Source organism: Macaca thibetana, chromosome 3 (genome assembly GCF_024542745.1).
Source record: "Macaca thibetana thibetana isolate TM-01 chromosome 3, ASM2454274v1, whole genome shotgun sequence".
NCBI lineage: Eukaryota > Metazoa > Chordata > Mammalia > Primates > Cercopithecidae > Macaca > Macaca thibetana.
This window is the reverse complement of record NC_065580.1, coordinates 112,410,995-112,429,104: the sequence shown is the minus strand read 5'-3', so window position 1 is coordinate 112,429,104 and position 18,110 is coordinate 112,410,995. Positions and strand designations below refer to the sequence as shown.

The 18,110-nt window shown below is 42.1% G+C and overlaps 1 protein-coding gene across 3 annotated transcripts in view; it reads left to right on the top strand.

Annotated features, from left to right (window-relative positions):
- GLI3 (GLI family zinc finger 3) overlaps positions 1-18,110 on the top strand; it is a 279,496-nt gene that overhangs the window by 92,487 nt on the left and 168,899 nt on the right. For all 3 annotated transcript variants that reach the window (XM_050785513.1, XM_050785511.1, XM_050785512.1), the window contains one exon: positions 515-757. In XM_050785513.1, the coding sequence (XP_050641470.1) occupies positions 515-757 (243 nt within the window). The remainder of the gene's footprint in view (positions 1-514; positions 758-18,110) is intronic.

Sequence of the window (18,110 nt, the reverse complement as noted above, 5' to 3'; positions counted from 1 at the left end):
GTAGGTCATTCTCTAGGAGCAAAGGCCCTACACCCGCTGGAGCAACCAGAGCCTCAGTGGGTAGCTGGAAGGACTTTGTGTCACCCTGGAGGCCCCGCATCCCCAGGCAGGCAAAGGGAAGCTGGACATGCACAGTCTTAGATTGGCAAAGGTTTCAGTTCCATGTAGGACCTGCAAGATGTTGGACAGCCCATGAGCAGAAACCTCACACGCAGATCCAGCTAGAAGCTGGTGATGCCAATTTGCCGACCCCTACATCTCCGTTTAATAGGCTCATTACCTGCTCCCCTTCATCCTTCCCTGTGTATTTGTGTACTTTGGACCCTCATTCATAAACAATTTTGTCTTGCAAAGATCCCGTCCCAGCCCTGTGGCTTTCAACGTGGCCGTGAATGAGAAAGAGACTTTTTTTTTTCCGGGAGAGGGATATTGAGAATGAGACCTCATTGATCATGGTTTTTTAATTGCTCCTTAAAGTAGTTTACAGACTCTTTCATTTTTCTTCTTTCTTTAGAGGATGAAAGTCCTGGACAGACTTATCACAGAGAGAGAAGAAACGCAATCACTATGCAGCCACAGAATGTCCAGGGGCTCAGCAAAGTCAGTGAGGAACCTTCAACATCGAGTGACGAGAGGGCCTCATTGATCAAGAAAGAGATCCATGGGTCCCTGCCACACCTGGCGGAGCCCTCTGTGCCGTACCGTGGGACGGTGTTTGCCATGGACCCCAGGAATGGTTACATGGAGCCCCACTACCGTAAGTGCCCATGCCAGTCAGCACTTGTTCAGGAGCTATGGGGAGGGCTGTGTGTGTGTGTGTGTGTGTGTGTGTGTGTGTGCTTTATGAAGTTTTGGCTTGTATAATTTATTAAAAGGTGTAATTTTCTTTTCGCTTTCTCTTTACTTTCACTACTTCCTACCCATTCTTTTTAGAGAGAGATGTTTTCTTACACCTCTAAGCAACGTCAGTCTTCAGTGGGGCGGCCTTCAGGAAAGTGGTCCATTGGTGACTAATCCACATGAGACTTTTGTTGAGAAGTAGAGCTAAAGTTACTCCATCCAAACAGATGCTGCAGGAGAAAAAAATTGTTGTTATGAAGTTATGAAAGCAGGCTACATTAAGAGAAATCCTCAACAACCGCAATTCCCATTTTTAATGATTTTTTAATTTAATGATTTTGGCTATTCCCATTTTTGATGGTTTGTGAAAACAAACCTCATTTAAAAAATCTGTGCTAAATTCCTCAATACGGAAGATTGTTCGTTATGCTGTATTTTCCTCTCTAACCAGCATGCCAGACACATCAGAAACTCCTTTCTCAGCACTAATCACGTTTAAGAAATTAACTAGGACTCTGAACTCAAGTATGGGATGGTTTTCTCCAAAGGCAGAATATAAAGAAAAATGTATAAGGGTTGAGTTTATTTCTGGCCTGTTTCTAGTTAAAAAAATACAATTTGGTTGTGGAGTAATGAAGTTCATATTGAGGTGCCAAAGCTTGCAGCTCTTGATTACAGATTTATCACCTTGCCAGGATTCAGACTCGCCATTTAACCTTCCCGGCTCCAATTCCAGATGATCCATTGAGCTCCAGTGAGGGGGACTGGTTTGTGTTTCCCCTTTTCCACATCATTCAGAAATTTTAGTGTTTTAAGGCAAAAGGTCATTAGCCAGATGACTGATTAGTGAGGACAGCTGATTAGTGCATGTTTTTTTGCTCAACAAAGTGCCCAGGATAAAAGCTAATTTCATCCCTTCATTAGTTGGCTTGCAGCAAAGGGAAATGCTCACTCCTCAGATCAAAGGGCCTCGCATAACCTTAAGTCTCAGCAACCACCACTCCCCACCCCCCACAATCAGATTATATTGTTGGAAAAGATGGAAGCTACATTATGTTTTTTTAAGTGGAGAGTGCATTTTTTAGAAAGTAGTCAGAAGCACGGAGGAGAGTTTTCTGGATTCTTCTAAGCTTTTGAAAAAGATTACAACTTCTCTGTTTCAAAAGTGGTTATCAGTCTTATTTCTGTAAATACAGAAATAAGGGGGAAGGCTATTGGGCTGGTTCCTTCCTTCATTCAGGATTTACTTAGTTTTATTTTATTCATCTTTCCTTTCAGGAATGAAGGTTTAAAATAGTCTTGGTAGGCTTTTTCTCTGGGCACATTCCCAGGTTTTCTGCATTATATTTTTATTTGTGAGTCTCTTTTAAACATCATCCACGCAGAAAATCTGAGGGACTCCTACATGCTTTCTACCTATATTTATAGACCCAGGTAGTAGACTTACTTTTTAAGAAAAATGTAGGCTAGACTCTTAGCCAAAGCTCCCTGCATTGTTTTTGTTCTTATGTGTGAACACAAACTTTTCCCATCTCATATTTATGTTTTGTTGTCTTTTCAAGATGCCCAGTAATTAGTGAGGTATTTAATTAGTCAGGACAGCTGATGAGTACTTCTTCTTTGGCTGACAGTAGTGAGCAGATAACCGTTAACTTACTCTCTGTGCCATTCAACTTGCAGCTTGTTCTTGGTTCGTTTGTTTTAACGGTTTCCCCCATTAAGTCTTCCTGTCCTTTGAGGGGCTGGGAGCTCTCTACACCTGGGACCCTCATCCTCCCTCAGCGGTGCAAGTGGGACCCATCTCCAGGACCTCCAATTTCCTATTAACTAACGGTGGGCATGGGAGAGCTCTTAGGGGGATCCGAATTGATCGATCATCACTCTCTTTTGAGGTTACAGCATTCATAGTGGGGTATTCATTAGATTTTCCCACTGTATTGTTCAAATCAGTGTTAAAATTATGTGATAACTTATAAACTGTGTAAGCTGTCTGTAACCAAATGGCAAGTGCGATTTTGACCTACCATCCCAGTGTACTCCCTAAATTGGTCATAAATTACATGATTATATAGATAATATGGACGGGAAATCCTAAAGACTGCACAGATTGGCTCAGTGCTCAGGGAATTTGGGTTCAACGTCCAGCTTTGTCACTTGCTAGCTGTGTGACCTTGACAAGTGTGCTGATCCCTCTAGGCATCCTTTCCTCGCTGTGGGATGGGGCGATAATATGACTGCCTGCTCCATGGTGTTCTTGTGGAAGTTGAGATAATGCAAATAAAGTATTAACTAAAATCTCTGGCACATGGTAAGTGCCTCAAAAGTACTAAGGTAGTTCTTCTCTGCTTTCTCTTCCTCCTTCTCCCCCTTTTTGCCTTCTCTTCTACATCCTCATCCTCCTCCTCCTCCTCATCAATATGTGATAAGTTGACTCTCTAAGTCATGTTTGAGAGGGTTGCACTCGTATTTGATTCAGTGTAGACTGTTTTTTTTTTTTTTTTTCCGCCAGACCTGGTCACCTGCTTGCCTGAGACCAGTTTCTTCTATAACACAGATTGGGAACTGAGCAAACTGCAAACCTGTAACTGTGGTGTGGTTAGAGCTGTGCACTGTGGCCTTCTGAACATAATCTTTCTCAGTCAACCTCAGTAGATAGACTATAATTTTTTTGTTAAGTAAGTGAAGAAATTGTAAAGATTTTAAACAAGTTTGAAAAGTGTTAACTTTTAAATTCTTAGCAGAAAGTGTTTTGTGGAACACATGCAAACTTTAATACATACAGGAACATAAAAGATACGGTATTATTGATTCATATTGAATAATTTAAAGATATCCTAAACTAAGCCTCAGCGTCATATGGGATATGATTTTACTTTTTCTTTAGAACTCTGTTGGATTACTTAATCTCCTACCAGTATCACAAGTATTTTTTAAGACACTTTATAATAAAATCTGTCTGCTCACATGGATTTAATTATCCAGGCAAAGCTAATGATTGATGTGAACTGAAGGTGATAAATTTTCCATGAATTTTTTAGTGTATGAAGAAATACCTTCTTTTGAAAATGAGACGTACAGTTTTGGTCACATTTGTTTATCTTGTGGGTATAGTTTGTCTTGGTCCTGGGCCCTGTCAACAACACAAGCGCACTGCAGACCTTCAGTAGCTCAAGTTTAGAGACATCTTTTTAGGCCATTCCCCTTGCCCTTGAGTTATTTGCTAGCTCTGCTGAGCCAGTCAAAAGAAAAGACTCCTCTAATCCAGTGGGTTGGCCATGTGAACACTCACAGCAATTCCTTCATTTCTCTGTGGTTGGAAATTGTAGACTTTCCAAGATGCCTAATTTGTGTTTCTATATATATGAACTTTGTATTTCTAAAGTGTGGGCAGGCTTCCTGTAAGACCGGAAAAGGGAAAACCGTTTTTGTTTTTTTTTTTCTCCCCCTTCAGAAGGACATCTGTAAAATTTTTATTGCACAAGATTTTATTATATTTGGGAATGCAATGTTGCATCTTCAGAAATTGTAGTTAGGCAAAAATCAAAGTATTTTAGGTTTTGTGGCTTAAAAAAAAAAAAAAGAAAAAAGAAAGCTCAGGGACAGCGGGCACTTCAGACATTCACAGCATATGTTTAGAATAAAATCCTCCCCAGGGGATAGGGGTTTTTGCTCATGAAGAGTCACAGTGGATGGGCTGTATATCAAGGCGCGAAAGTAGACGTTTTAGATGCATGGCTCAGGCATGGCATGGTGCTGACAGGCTCTCGGTTACAGGATCACTAGCGCTTTATAGTTTGGGGGAGCATGGGAGGGGTTAGATTGAAGGACCTGATCTTCTTGTATCAGAGTCACGGTAAGAAGCCCCATCCTCTGCCCAAATATTCCTTAGCAATTTTCTTCTGCCCATGCTCTGTGTGTAGCCAGGTATTTCAAACCACCATCTCTCCTTGCTTTCATTGACTGCCATGCGTTTATCTTCTATAAACTTTCAAAGGCAGGTGACATAATAGTTAAAGCATTCCTGTACCCTGGCCGACACTTAACTTTTATTCACTTCCCTCTTACAGAAAACATGTGTTGCATTGTCTTCTGTCTTACTGTGAAGTCTTTAAACTATTCCTGCAGGGATCTTTGTGCAAAGTTCCTCGGATTCACTAGTCATGTCATATTATAGGGTCTCTGCTGGTTTTGGTAAAGGGGGCAGAAAGATGCCTCCTTTTTAAAAAATTTCAGGTCTCCTTTACAGTTTTATAGTTGTGGAAGGCTGCTTTTCTTCTGCCCCCAACTGCTCCTAAGCAGTAATTCTTCGTGGAAAATATGATTCATTCTTCCATGCAAATGCTTTGATTGAAAACATACCACTGGTATTCTTCCTATGTTCCCCAGCTCAGATGACAGAACTATTGGTTGCTAATTAGCAAAATCTGAGGAATTAGCTTAAAGAAAAAAACCCTGAATTTTTAATTGGCTTGCATTTATTTTCTGTGGAAGGCTGTTGTGCTAAGCCCACTTGCATTCTTGTGTGCTAAAAAACTGCATAGATTTTTTTTCTACCTGTCTGTCTTTATATTAGGTGACTTTCCACATCCCTTTAGAAATACATCTTCTGAGTGAATGGAAGAGAGGATGTATATTTTACATATTTAATAGGTACACCTGCTCCTACTTCTCTCTCTTACTATCCAAGTGTCATCTCGAGACTGTGAGAGACAAAAATGCCTACAAGGCACAAATGAACAGTTTTGTCTTGACCAAACTGTAAAGGCAGTGACAGTTCCCTTAGCTCTTAGGTCTCTTCTCATCCAGACTGTCTTTTACCTCTTTGGAGAACAGTTGATGAGCCAATCAGAAATGCTTTGTGTTTTTCCCCCCTTTGAAAATTAGATCGTTTAACCAGAAAGACTGATGTTGGATCACACCCTGAGGGCTTTGCTAGGTCTCATGCTTTCTCGGCTGTTAGTCTTGAATTGTAGTAAGAACTGGAGTGAGGAGATCCAAACAAGTCCATGGACCTTTGCAAAACTGTTATTTGTGAGCTTAAGAATAGCTCCCTGCTTATTCTTGTCTTTCTCTTAGAAATTCAATAGAACGACCTGGCCTTCTTTTAGTAATCCAGAGGTAATGTTTTAAGACTAGAAACAGTGAGCCACTTCCATAGACTTTTAAAGAGCTGCATTGCAAGACAACTTCGAGCAAAGCAATAGAGATTTAGGAATAATTCTTAGTGTTCCAGATTTGAACTGTTGCCAGTGAATCTTGACTACTCTTGTGCCTGATGCGACCGTGAGTCTGTGTATCTCAGTCTTAGGAGATAGCGAATGAAACTGGGAACAACAGTGAGAAAAGTCCTGTAGCATTTGGAAAAATTTGATAACAATTTTATTCATCAGTTTTCAGGATAAATTTATTAAAGGAGACTGGGAGAAGCTTGAAGACCACCCAGGCCAGGAAGAGAAAGAAAAGACCAAGAGAGACCACATTTTCTAGAGAAAATCACTTAGCCCCTTGGTGTACTGGTCCAGTCCTCTCTTCCCCTGCCACCCGGCACTGCTCTCTTCTACAGCCGACTCAGCTCCCATTGGCCGCTGCTCTGGTGCTAGCCCTGCCCTTGTTGCCCTACTTGTATAGTTGTTTCTCCTGGACCAGTTACTTGCTTTCTCTTTGCCTTCAAATCCTGCTTATGTTTGAAGGCCTATCTAACGACCCACGTCGTTGGAAAGTCTCTAAGAGCCATCTTACATGGATATTTTCCTACCCTGGACACTTGAGTAGTCATGTCATTCTCACCTTTAAACACATCACAGCTACTTCCTTGTGTTGCCCCTACCCGGCGGCCTGACCTCCTTTGGAATAATGTGATTAGTCCAAGGCAGTATTATCTTCTGTGGATACCAAAACTCCTAGGGTAGGACTTGGGGACTCATGTGTGCCGCCATAGGGCAGAGAAGTTGGGAGCTGCTCGGATGCTTATCACAGTCACCATGGAGGTGGAATTCCAGGTGACCCATGCTCACAGCCTTCCCATCAGAGTGACTTCTTGACCATGTGAAGAGACATTGTCGTTTCTGCTTCCCTTTTACAATTTAGTTATTGTATACAACCTCTAATCCAAACTTAGCCACCTCATCCTTCCTGAGAGCATGCGATGTACAAAGTATTTCTGGTACATTTGTACATCTGTACATTTGTAAAATCTGCATTTTTAATTTTTTATTTTTGAGACAGAGTCTCACTCTGTCACCCAGGCTGGAGTGCAGTGGCGCGATCTTGGCTCACCGCAACCTCCGCCTCCCAGGTTCAACCTATTCTCCTGCCTCCACCTCCCGAGTAGCTGGGATTACAGACATGCGCCACCTCGCCTGGCTAATTTTTGTATTTTTAGTAGAGATGGGGTTTCGCCATGTTGGCCAGGCTGGTCTTGAACTCCTGACCTCAGGTGATCCGCCCGCCTCAGCCTTCCAAAGTGCTGGGATTACAGGCGTGAGCCACTGCGCCAGCATAAGAGAGGGACTTTGATTCTTTGGAATAAGCTGGCAGTTCATTCATAGACTTGGATGGGGACCCTAATCTTAGATCCTATGCGATTAACACAGGAGAGCTGCCTCTCTTCCATGACACCCATCTGACATCGAACAAGTAGGTATTCTCCCTGTAGTTAAGGTGAGCATGATGTTTGTTTGCCTTTTTCCAAATTTCAGTGATGTATTTGTCTTCAACAGCCTCTAGTCAATTCATATTTTGGTAACATCTTCCCAACTTAGCATCCAACCATGCGTCTGATCCATGTTAATGGGAGGTCCCATGTGCAACTCAGTTCAGGATCATGAATCCAGTTGCTTAAAGATTCCATATAATTATTTATCTTTTCTGATTTGGCACCTACCCAAATGGCACTTTTTTAGTTGTTGCCTATGATTTCTTTCCCTCCGTCCTTTCCCTCCCTTTTTCCTTCCTTCCTTCCTTCCCTTCTAGAGTAAAAACATGAGAAATAGCAACTCTTGCCATTTCACAGCCATCTGCTAACAGCTTTCCCTCCTGCTTTCTTAATAGAGGCAACATTATCCTCGGCCCTCCTCCTTTTTCTTGTATAATTAAAGAATGTTACCTTTGATGTCTCTTGAAGCTGCAATCTCCCATCCTGCCTTAGCTTTCTTGATCTCATACCTATAAATTTGTGCGTTATCTTCATAGTTCTTAGGGAAAGGGCTTGATTTTCCTCTGTGTGCTGTTCACAGTTTGGGTTAATTTAGAGTAACCGATCTGGCATTTTATTGCTCTCTTTTCCCTGTCTTCTGATATAGCTTGGATTCTTGTTGTACTCTTTGAAAAGGATCCAACTTCCTCAGTTCTTTAAGCTATGAAATTTGGGTCTCTCCTAAAATGAATGTTCTCATCCTCCCAATGTCTTCACTTCTTTCGAGGGGGGCCAGGCTTTTCATTAACCTCAGTTTTCAATGAGTTTCTTCTTAGAATAAAATAAAGCAAGATTCCATTTGATTCCTTTAACTGTTTATTTTTGTGTTCATTCTGTCAGTCATGTGTTAATTGAGCATCTGCTTATTGAGTGTTGCATAAGTGCTAAACAGTGTTGACCAAAATGAGCAAGTGCCTGCTTCTGTGAAACTTGACGCCATCAAAAAGTCAATACAAGGGAGCTGTCAGAGGAGAGAGTGAAGAGTCCTTTGGGAGCAGGTGAAGGACTTGCCCAGCCTTGGCAGTCCAGAAGGCCTCCTGGAGGAGGTGACATCTGAAAGAGGTGAGGAAAGAGTAATCTAGGCAAAAAGGAGCATTTGTCAAGGCCTGGAGGCCAAAGGAAGACCTGACACCTGCAAGGACTTGAGAAAAATCTTTGCGTGGTTGGAGGGTGAATTTCAGGAGGGGAGTGGTGAAGACGGGGCTCGAGAGGTGCAGGCCAGCAGGCTTCTGCGAGGAGCTGTTTGTTTCTCTCCTGCAAGAGTCTGGGGTGATTACTAAGACTTGTTCCACGGCCCTTTGTATATTTAGACAGATCTTTGGGTTCTCCATCACTTACCCAGAATTTCTCCATCGCAGAGTTGAATTCACCCCTGCTTTCAGTTTGACAGCGTGCGACTCTGTGACAGGGCTCCCCTCCCAGGCATCTCTGGCTGGGCTGCTGTCTCATTTGGTCTTCAAGGATGTGCTGCTGCATCCCTTTGTGTAGCAGGTCATATATATATATATATATATTTTTGAGACAGAGTTTCGCTCTTGTTGCCCAGGCTGGAGTGCAATGGTGCGATCTCGGCTCACCGCAACCTCTGCTTCAAGCGATTCTGTTCAAGCGATTCTCTTGCCTCAGCCTCCTGAGTAGCTGGGATTACAGGCATGCGCCACTATGCCCGGCTAATTTTGTATTTTTAGTAGAGAGGGAGTTTCATCATGTTGTCCAGGCTGGTCTTGAACTCCTGACCTCAAGTAATCTGCCTGCCTTGGCCTCCCAAAGTGCTGGGATTACAGGCGTGAGCCACCTCGCCTGGCCAGCAGGTCATATTTTTTTCTTCAAGACAACAAAATTTATTTTTACTTGTTCTCAACTGCTGAGCTGTTCTGTAATAGGTAACCCTAGCCACCACAATATCTTGATCACAAACTGCAAATAAAAAATATAGGAAATAACTGTGGCTTCATTCCTAAAGAATTAATAGTGTTCTGTATCAAGGCATGTTTTAATTTCCACTTACAGTGTTCAAAATGAAAAAAAAAAAAAAAGCATTGAGTTTTATTTTATTAGAAGACTCCCAAATGCCCTCACATCAGTCAAGCTAGAGAAATTGTGCAGGGGGCCACGGTGAGGTTGGAGATAGGGCCCGGAAATAACCAAGTGAAATTCAGCTGGGAAATTCAGTAGCTAACACCACCAGGGGAGCATGAGAACAAAGACTGGCATTAGTGGAATGAGCCTGCAATCCAGCCAGGACTGAAAGAGTCTCAGGGGAGAGGGTGGGACCCTGGAGGAGACTTGTGCCTGCTCCCTAGGGAGCCGGGGCCTAATCAGTGGACATTGTGAGGATCAGAGGGAGCCCACTCTAGGAAGCGGGGTGTTTACCTCGTCCACTGGGGGTACCCAGATCTGCATCCTGATTGTGCTCCTATCTTGTGAGTGGAGTAAAAGGAGGTGCCTGTTTCCTAGGTAATTTAGAGAAGAGCAGAGAAGTGCAGGTGGGGGATGCGGAGAAACAAACGCCAGCTCTTTTTTTGGTTTGCTTTCGTGGAATAAGCCTGTTCTGAAATGGGGCAAAATTTCACTTTTCCTTTCCCTTCCCCTATCCCTGTGTCTCCTCTTTGTAAGAAATTTATTCCCTCCTCCCCCCGGGGTGAAGGGAAACTAACACACAATGGTAGCTTTCCTGTGACCTCGCTTCCTGCCAGAGGATCTGTGATCCACTCCAACTTGGTGTCTGTGATCCCAGCTTGGCTCAGTGAACCTGACCAAATGGGTTGACCTTTTGATCAAATGTGCAGTTTGCCTCTCATATATAGGTCTGTGAGATGCATTTTTATGTAGCCTCTATCTTTTACCATGAATGATGTTTTAAATGTAGTATGTGTTTATCACATTGCCACGATCGATGATATGGGAGATAGTGAACAATTGGAGACACCTGAGTGCCTCTAGGGGCCTCAGCCCTTCTGATAACACTGCTGACGTGACCTGCCTCGAGTCTCACTCCATTGAGTACATAATGCATGATTTATTTTCATTTAAAAACTTTGTGCATTTTTTTGAGAGCGTGCTGTGAGTCAGACACTATTCTAGGTCCTGAGGGGTCAGCGTTTGCCAAAACAAATCAGGTTCTTGTTCTCAAAGCCGGCATACCAGCCAGAAGAGACACACAACAAACACCTAGGCAGAGCCTTAACAAGAAAATGCAGGTTGAGAACCCCTTATCTGAAATGCTTAGGACCAGAAGTGTTTTAGAATTCAGATTCTGAATATTTGCATATATAGAATGAGATGTCTTGGAGATGGAACCCAAGTCTACACACACAATTCATTTATGTTTTATATATACCTTTTCCACACAGTCTTAAGGTGATTTTATGCAGTATTTTAAAACACTTCTATGCATGAACAGTTTTAGCTGCATTTTCTTTTTCTTTGAGGCGGAGTCTCGCTCAGTCGCCCAGGCTGGAGTGCAGTGTCGCGATCTCGGCTCACTGCAAGCTCCGCCTCCCGGGTTCACGCCATTCTCCTGCCTCAGCCTCCCGAGTAGCTGCGACTATACGCGCCCGCCACCATGCCCAGCTAATTTTTTGCATTTTTAGTAGAGACGGGGTTTCACCGTGTTAGCCAGGATGGTGTCGATCTCCTGACCTCGTGATCCGCCCGCCTCAGCCTCCCAAAGTGCTGGGATTACAGGCGTGAGCCACCGCGCCCGGCTTAGCTGCATTTTGACTATGACCCATCACATGAGGTCGGTCAAGTGTGGAATTTTTCACTTGTGGCATCATCTTGGCTCTCAGCGTTTTTGGATTTTTGGAGCATTTCAGATTTTTGGATTAGAGATACTCAACCTATAGCTGGTGGTGCTCTGAGCATAATAAACCAGGTGATGTGCTAGAGAGAGCCTTGGGTAGGGTTGTTGTTCCTTAGGTCAGGTGGGTGGGGCAGGGAAAACCTTGCTCAGGAGGTGTCTTTGCAGCCAGAATAACTGAATTAAAAAAAGAAGCTGCCCTGGGAGATCTGAGAGAGAGCATTCTACTGAAAGGTTTGCTGTGAAAAAGTACCAGGAGCAGAGAGCATGCCAGCATGGTCATTGGCCAGTGGGTGGGACAGTTGGGGGAGATGAGATTAAGGGACCTGGTGGGCCAACAAAAAGCCAGTGGAAGAAGTGTTGTGATTTGATTTTTGTTTTAGGACTGTCACTCTGGCTGGTGTGCAGTGACTCTTGTGAAGGTGTGGAATGTGGAATCAGGGAGGTGACTTAGCAGGCTGCTGTTGCAGTGACCCCGGTGGGAAATGATCCCTGCTGAAATGATAGCCAGTAGAAATTGAGCTCTCTGTCTGCACCACAGTGTTATGCCATGGACTTTGCTCTTGAAGTCACTAAATCCCTACAAAACAACCTTATGAGCAGTTGTCATGACTTTCCCCTTTGACATATGAGGAAACTGAGGCCCAGTAAACCTAAGTAAGTTGTCTATTTTTACATGGTTCGGAAGTGAGTGAACCGAGGTTTGAACCTGGTTTGTTGGCTGCAGAGCTCAGATTCTTCACCCATGTCCCATAATGGATGAGATTTCAAAATGATAGTCCAGACCAGTGCAAGAGCCTGGCTAGGTTGGCAGTGGTTTGGGATCAGCCCAGTTGGGGAGTGCTTGGAAACGATGTCCTGGAACCCAGGTGATGGCATTGCCAGTTTTGATGGGCAAGGGCTTGGAGTACAAGTGTGTAGAATCAGGGAAGGCATGCCGACTGCCACTTCAGTTTCCAGGCTTTGTTCTGATGCATCCAGTGTCAGAGAGGCAGGAACTGGTCCTTGCTACCTCTGCCCTGCCTGTGCTCCAGGTGTTGTGTTGTAGGGGAGAATGAGACGTTTCTTCTTGTTTTGTTAACTGATATTTTGCAAAGAACTTAACATTATCTTACCTAGAAGTTTAAATGGGGAAACCTGTGGTCCTCTCTGTGCCTCCATGTTCTGGAGAATGTGAGAGTTGGGACACAGTAGTAATCACCACCACAGGCCATATGTGAGATATTTCCCATGTGCCAAGCACTGGGCTGAGGACCTCATTACATGATCTCCTTTAGTTTTCACACAAACTCATTCAGCACTTGAATTGTAATTATGGAGATTATATAGCCTGCTCATGGTGCTGGTTTGAGTCTGGACTCCAGACCTCGGTTTTGGGACCGAGAAAGGGAGGCCCTACGTGCATTCCTTTTCTAGCTGTCTTGTAAAACGTTGTCCTTCTTACCATGTTCCAGTTGCCCCCACATCTGCTTCTTTTGATGGTGCAGTGGTTTTTGGAACATGGGCTGTCTCTTTGGATCAAAGATCTCAATTCATTACGTGAAATCTCAGTTCTCAAGAACAGCTTGTATAATAACCGGAGCTTTCACATGTCAACAGATAATACAAGAGAATATCTGACCCTACCTAGGCATTTTTGGGGACCAGCTCTACCAGCCGTACGGAGTCCACTGTAAGATCCTTAACTGTCTCTATATGTGGCTCTGCAAAGGGCAGCAAACCACCCTGCCCCACCCAGGGAAGGAGGTGGTGGGAAGAGTGTCCCCTTTGTTTATAAATATACTTCATGTTTTCGTGTGGCAGGGGGAGAGAGAGAAAAAAAGTGAAAGAGAGAGAGAAAACACCTTTTTTTGCACAAAGGCATCTTGGTATCCAACAGTCCCACTAATATGGACAGTTCATGTCTGCTGACTTTGGTGTCTCAGATAAACTAAAAGAATCTTAAGCATGACGAAGAGGTTGGAGGAATGATTTATGAGAAAAGATGAAAAGGACTGAGTATAGATAGCAGGGCCCGTGCAGGCTAAAGACAGACATGGAAATTCTCAACCAATAACTTAAAGAAATACATGCTAAGGAAGGCCGCTACTGACACAGAGAGCTCTGAATAGAAAATCTGTGAAAACAGCAAGGAGAAGACCACTGGGATCCCTTCCTGTCTCTGAGACCTGCAAGTAGGACTGATACTTGCTTTAAAGACAAATATGAGATATCTGCCTGGATCTGTATAAAGTAATGTTTCAGGAGACTTGATTTGACCTGAGATATATCTGTTCTGTGTAATAAAGATACATATTGTGACAGTGCTGTCTTGCTACATCAGGAAAGTAAGAAAAGGCAACACTGAGACTTTTAAGAGTGACTATAATCCTCTGAGATATGGCTAGCTAGAGTAGTCTAAAGATCATGAAAAATTGTTACAAGACTTTTAGAGAAGACAGAGGGATGAATTTTTAGATTTTTAAAAAATTGGTTCCCAAACATTAATTGAGCTCCACACACAGTAGAATAAAAGGTATGACCTTAGTGCTCTAGATTTTATAATTTGGGGAAAGAAAATAAGAAACAGCACATGAAACAATTAAGTTGCATATCAACAAGTGTAAAATAGCAAGATGAAAGGCAGGACCTAGATCTGGTGACGGTGATCTCAGATTCCAAGGGGGTTTTTACAATAGAGCTTTGACTCCATGGCAAATTTAAATCCAGTATGAAATTCTGCTAATTAACATTTCCCTTCTTCCTTCCAAATATCAAATTTATGGACTCTGAAATTCACATAACACATATGCCGATGCTGCGTTTTCTTTCTGCTTGATCCGTTCCAGCTGTTATTAAGTTTAATGCCTGACTTTCATTAATTTATGAGGAGTTGTGAACTGCAATATGAAATGCTCCTCTGAATTTCAGAGTTTTGTTCGGGGAAAAATTTCACGTGAGCTCATCCTGACCCTTGCTAATATTTCAGCCAAGCACATAGTTTATTGTCTAATGACCTTTCAGGGCCCTTCAGTGATGTTGGCACACGCTGTCATATTCTGAGGGTGGTGCACGGCTAGTCTTTGTCAGTGTTGATTTCATTCTGCCTCATACCTGATTTATCAAACCTGAGAGCCCATAGCATGCCTAATTTAGCATATAGTTCCTGTCTCCAAAATCTAATAAGCTCATAAGTAATAAATTTTCTGGGTTTTTGTGGACTTGTCCTCTGATCTAGGGTAGTTAAAAGTTGCATTTGGCATGTTTTGTTTACCATAGCGGCTACGGAAAATGCCCTTTTCCTTTCCTGTATGTCTTCTCATGGTTTATGTCTTCTCATGGTTTATGTCTTCTCATGGTTTATGGTAACAAGGAACTGATTCTAGGACATGAATTGTTCAGTTTTTGGTCATTAGCACTAGATGTTTCCCATACATGAGTCCTTCTCATGCATAGTTATTTGAAGTTAATATTTCATGTTGGTGACCATGTGTTCTTATGTCTGGGAGCACAGCCGTCAGGCTGCTGGACTGTGTGTGAAATAGCCTACTAGAGATGTTATCCCTGGGACTACCTACCCCAGTGCTATGATGAAAGAGTTTTGAGACCCACCTTAGAGTTTCTTTTTGGAAATGTATGCCAATAGATTTTTTTTTTTTTTTTTTTTTGAGACTGAGTCTCGCTCTGTTGCCCAGGCTGGAGTGCAGTGGCACAATCAACCTCCACCTCCCAAGTTTGACCAGTTCTTCTGCCTCAGCCTCCCAAGTAGATGAGATTACAGGCACGCTTCACCACACCCGGCTAATTTTTGTATTTATGGTAGATACAGCGTTTCACTGTATTGTTCAGGCTGGTCTCGAACTCCTGACCTCAGGTGATCTGCCCGCCTGGGCCTCCCAAAGTGCTGGGATTATAGTCAGGAGCCACCGCGCCCAGCTAGGATGTTCTTAATTTTTTCTTTTTTTTTTCCTTTTGGTAACGGTGCAGCCTTGTTCCTTTGATGCCACACTCCTGCTATTAATCTTCAGATTTTCTGAAGTGTCTCTTTCATAATGAGCCACCATGTGAGCAAGACTCTAAGGCATAGTTTTTTCTTTTTCTTTTTTCTGCTGCTTTCTATTCAGAGTATTAAGATTCTAATTAGAAATTCTGTTATACAGAGCTTGATAGGAAAGCTGTGATTGGCCCCTCTCCTGAGAAGAGTCAGGATCCAGTAGGGTGACGATGTAGTGTCAGCCCTTCTGTCCTGTGAATTTCCTGATCTCAGTGTGTGGAGGGAACTCAGTGCAATTAGGAGTGAGGCCTGGATTCTGACTGGCTGAGAAGCTCCGCAGGCTGCACTGTCTGGGTTTTGGAAGTAAATGAACTTGGAGGCATCGGCAACACCAATGCTTGAGTGTGTTCTATCATTGACTTGTCCTCATTTAGCTAATGATATCTGAGAACAAGGTAAAATACCAATTTATTTCAGAGTTCCTTGCTTCATTTGAATGCCAACCGACTTTTGCCAAGAGCCAAAGTAGAAACAGAGTTGTTCTAAGGAGTCATAAGTTTGTTTTCACTTAAGTAAGCTGATGGTATGAGAGAATGTTTTTGTGTAAGGTTTACTTTTATTAAACAAATTCCATTCTTCAAAGTTAATTTCTAAAAAAGCATTTCTTTTAGGAATTCATATGAAAGGTCTTTTGGTGTTCTGAAATTGTAGGAGAGGGTTTTGGTGTAGAGGATTGTGGTGTTAGTAACAATGGCATATGGTGATGTGCAAAGATTTGCAGCAAATGATTATTGATAGGGTGGTAGGTGAAGATCGTGTTTTTTAGAGCTCATTTTATGTTTAAATGCCTTTAGGGTCTTTTTTCCAGTCTCAGTTTAATGTTTCATAAGATGATGCTCTGCTAAATGCTGTACAAAATCAACCTGCTCATGTTGGCTCATTTCTGATCAGTGGTGTCAGATTTGGTTGAACAATTGGGGCTAATTTTCTAAGGATCCCAGAATTGAATGAAACTTATAAGACTGTAAGCCTGTAATTCACTGAGAAGTTATAAAGAGATGTTACTAGAATTCTTCCTCAGAGTAATATTCCAAAATTGGGATGCCGAGCCAGGTAGAAGCAAAGTTCTCTCCTTGAAATGGATTTGAAAAAGCCAAACTTTTTTTTCTATATGCCATGACTATTTGATTATTGCAATATTAGTTTGTTGTTTTTCTAGGAAAGATTCAGCAAGAAAGAAACCTTGAAGCTCTCTTTATAATTTAACATTTTTTACCATGTTTTCTGACAGTTGTCAGGTACAAGTTAACACATGCTCATTTTAATAAATGAAGCCCTGAAGACCATGGAATGGAAGGCCACAGTGGTCCATCCTTCCTTCTCCAACCCTAATCCCAGGGGCAGTTGTCACTGTTTCTGTTTTTGTTCTTTTGGTAAACAATCATTACAACTCCAGAACGTGCTTATATTTTTATATCCTGACATATCAACTCTAGATATTTCTTATGCAATATATTGACTTTGCAATAAGAAAGTTAATCTTTAATTTTTAATACTGTGCCCTCTTCTTTCAATGTTGATATTATATTATTACTTGTCTATTGGGTACTTGTATAACTTTAAAGAGTGTTGTAAGCTTCTCTTTGGTTTCCTCATCAGCTTTTCATAGCAAAACGAGTAGGAAGTTAGGTCCCCTCTGCCATCCACATCCCATCTTCTAGAGCCCAGCTTTTCTATAATAGTATCAAGGTTGTTAATATGTTTGTAGGGGTCTTACTATCATAACCACATCTGCTATGTTTTTGTCCATAGATTAGTTTTTAAAGTTGAAGACCTAGAAAGCATCTACAGCATTAAGGTTGTGGAAATTCTCTGTGTTGAACCAGTAGAATGTTAAGATCATACCTAACCTTCTCTGTTAGCCCAGTGTTCTAAATTCTTGAATCACCCAACGACGATGCGTCTAGCATTAAGAACAAGTGCTTTATCTACACTTACTCTTTAATTGCTTTCCTACCTATCATACTGCTCTTTGGTAGTTGATTTAGTTTTTTCCCTATTATCTGTCTTTACAATAGTCTTACATTCCCTCACTCCCCAACCTCCCAACCATATCTTTTGCACTTAAGGGAAAGCCCCCTTCTTTCCTGGCCACTTCATTCTCCTGAGAAATCTGAGCCAGGAATCTCCAGACATCCCTTTGTGATCTTCTGGATTAGAACCACTGTTTCCTAGGTCTTACGACTTCAACTTTGCCATTCCTAATTTATTCCTTTATTTTATTGGAATACATCAAGTACCTTCCCAACAACAGTGGAGGCAGAATTTCTGAGTCTTTGCATCTGTGAAATTCTCTTTAGTCTGCCCTTGCTCTTTCCTGATGGTGTAGTTAGAATTCTAACTTTAAGATCCTTTAAGGCATCACTACATTTTCTATTACCATCCAAAGTTGCAGATGAGAAGTCTGATGTCTCTTTGATTTGTATTCCTTTGTAGATGGCTTATCTTTTTCCTTCCAGGAAACTTTTGGTATCTTTTTATCCTTAGTGGTTTCAAAGTATGTACCTAGATGTAAGTGTTTTAATTTAATTTTTATTTTTCTTAATTCTGCCCATCCCTTTGTGGACCATTTGAATCTGAAGATGCATTCTTTATCACTATGGATGATTTCTATTATGTCTTTAATAATTTTATCTGCTGTGTTTTCTCTGTTCTTTCTTCCCAAGATTCTGCATAGTTGACTGTTAGACCTCCTAGGTTACTTCTGTGTGTCTCTTTTCTTTACTCTGATATCCTCTATG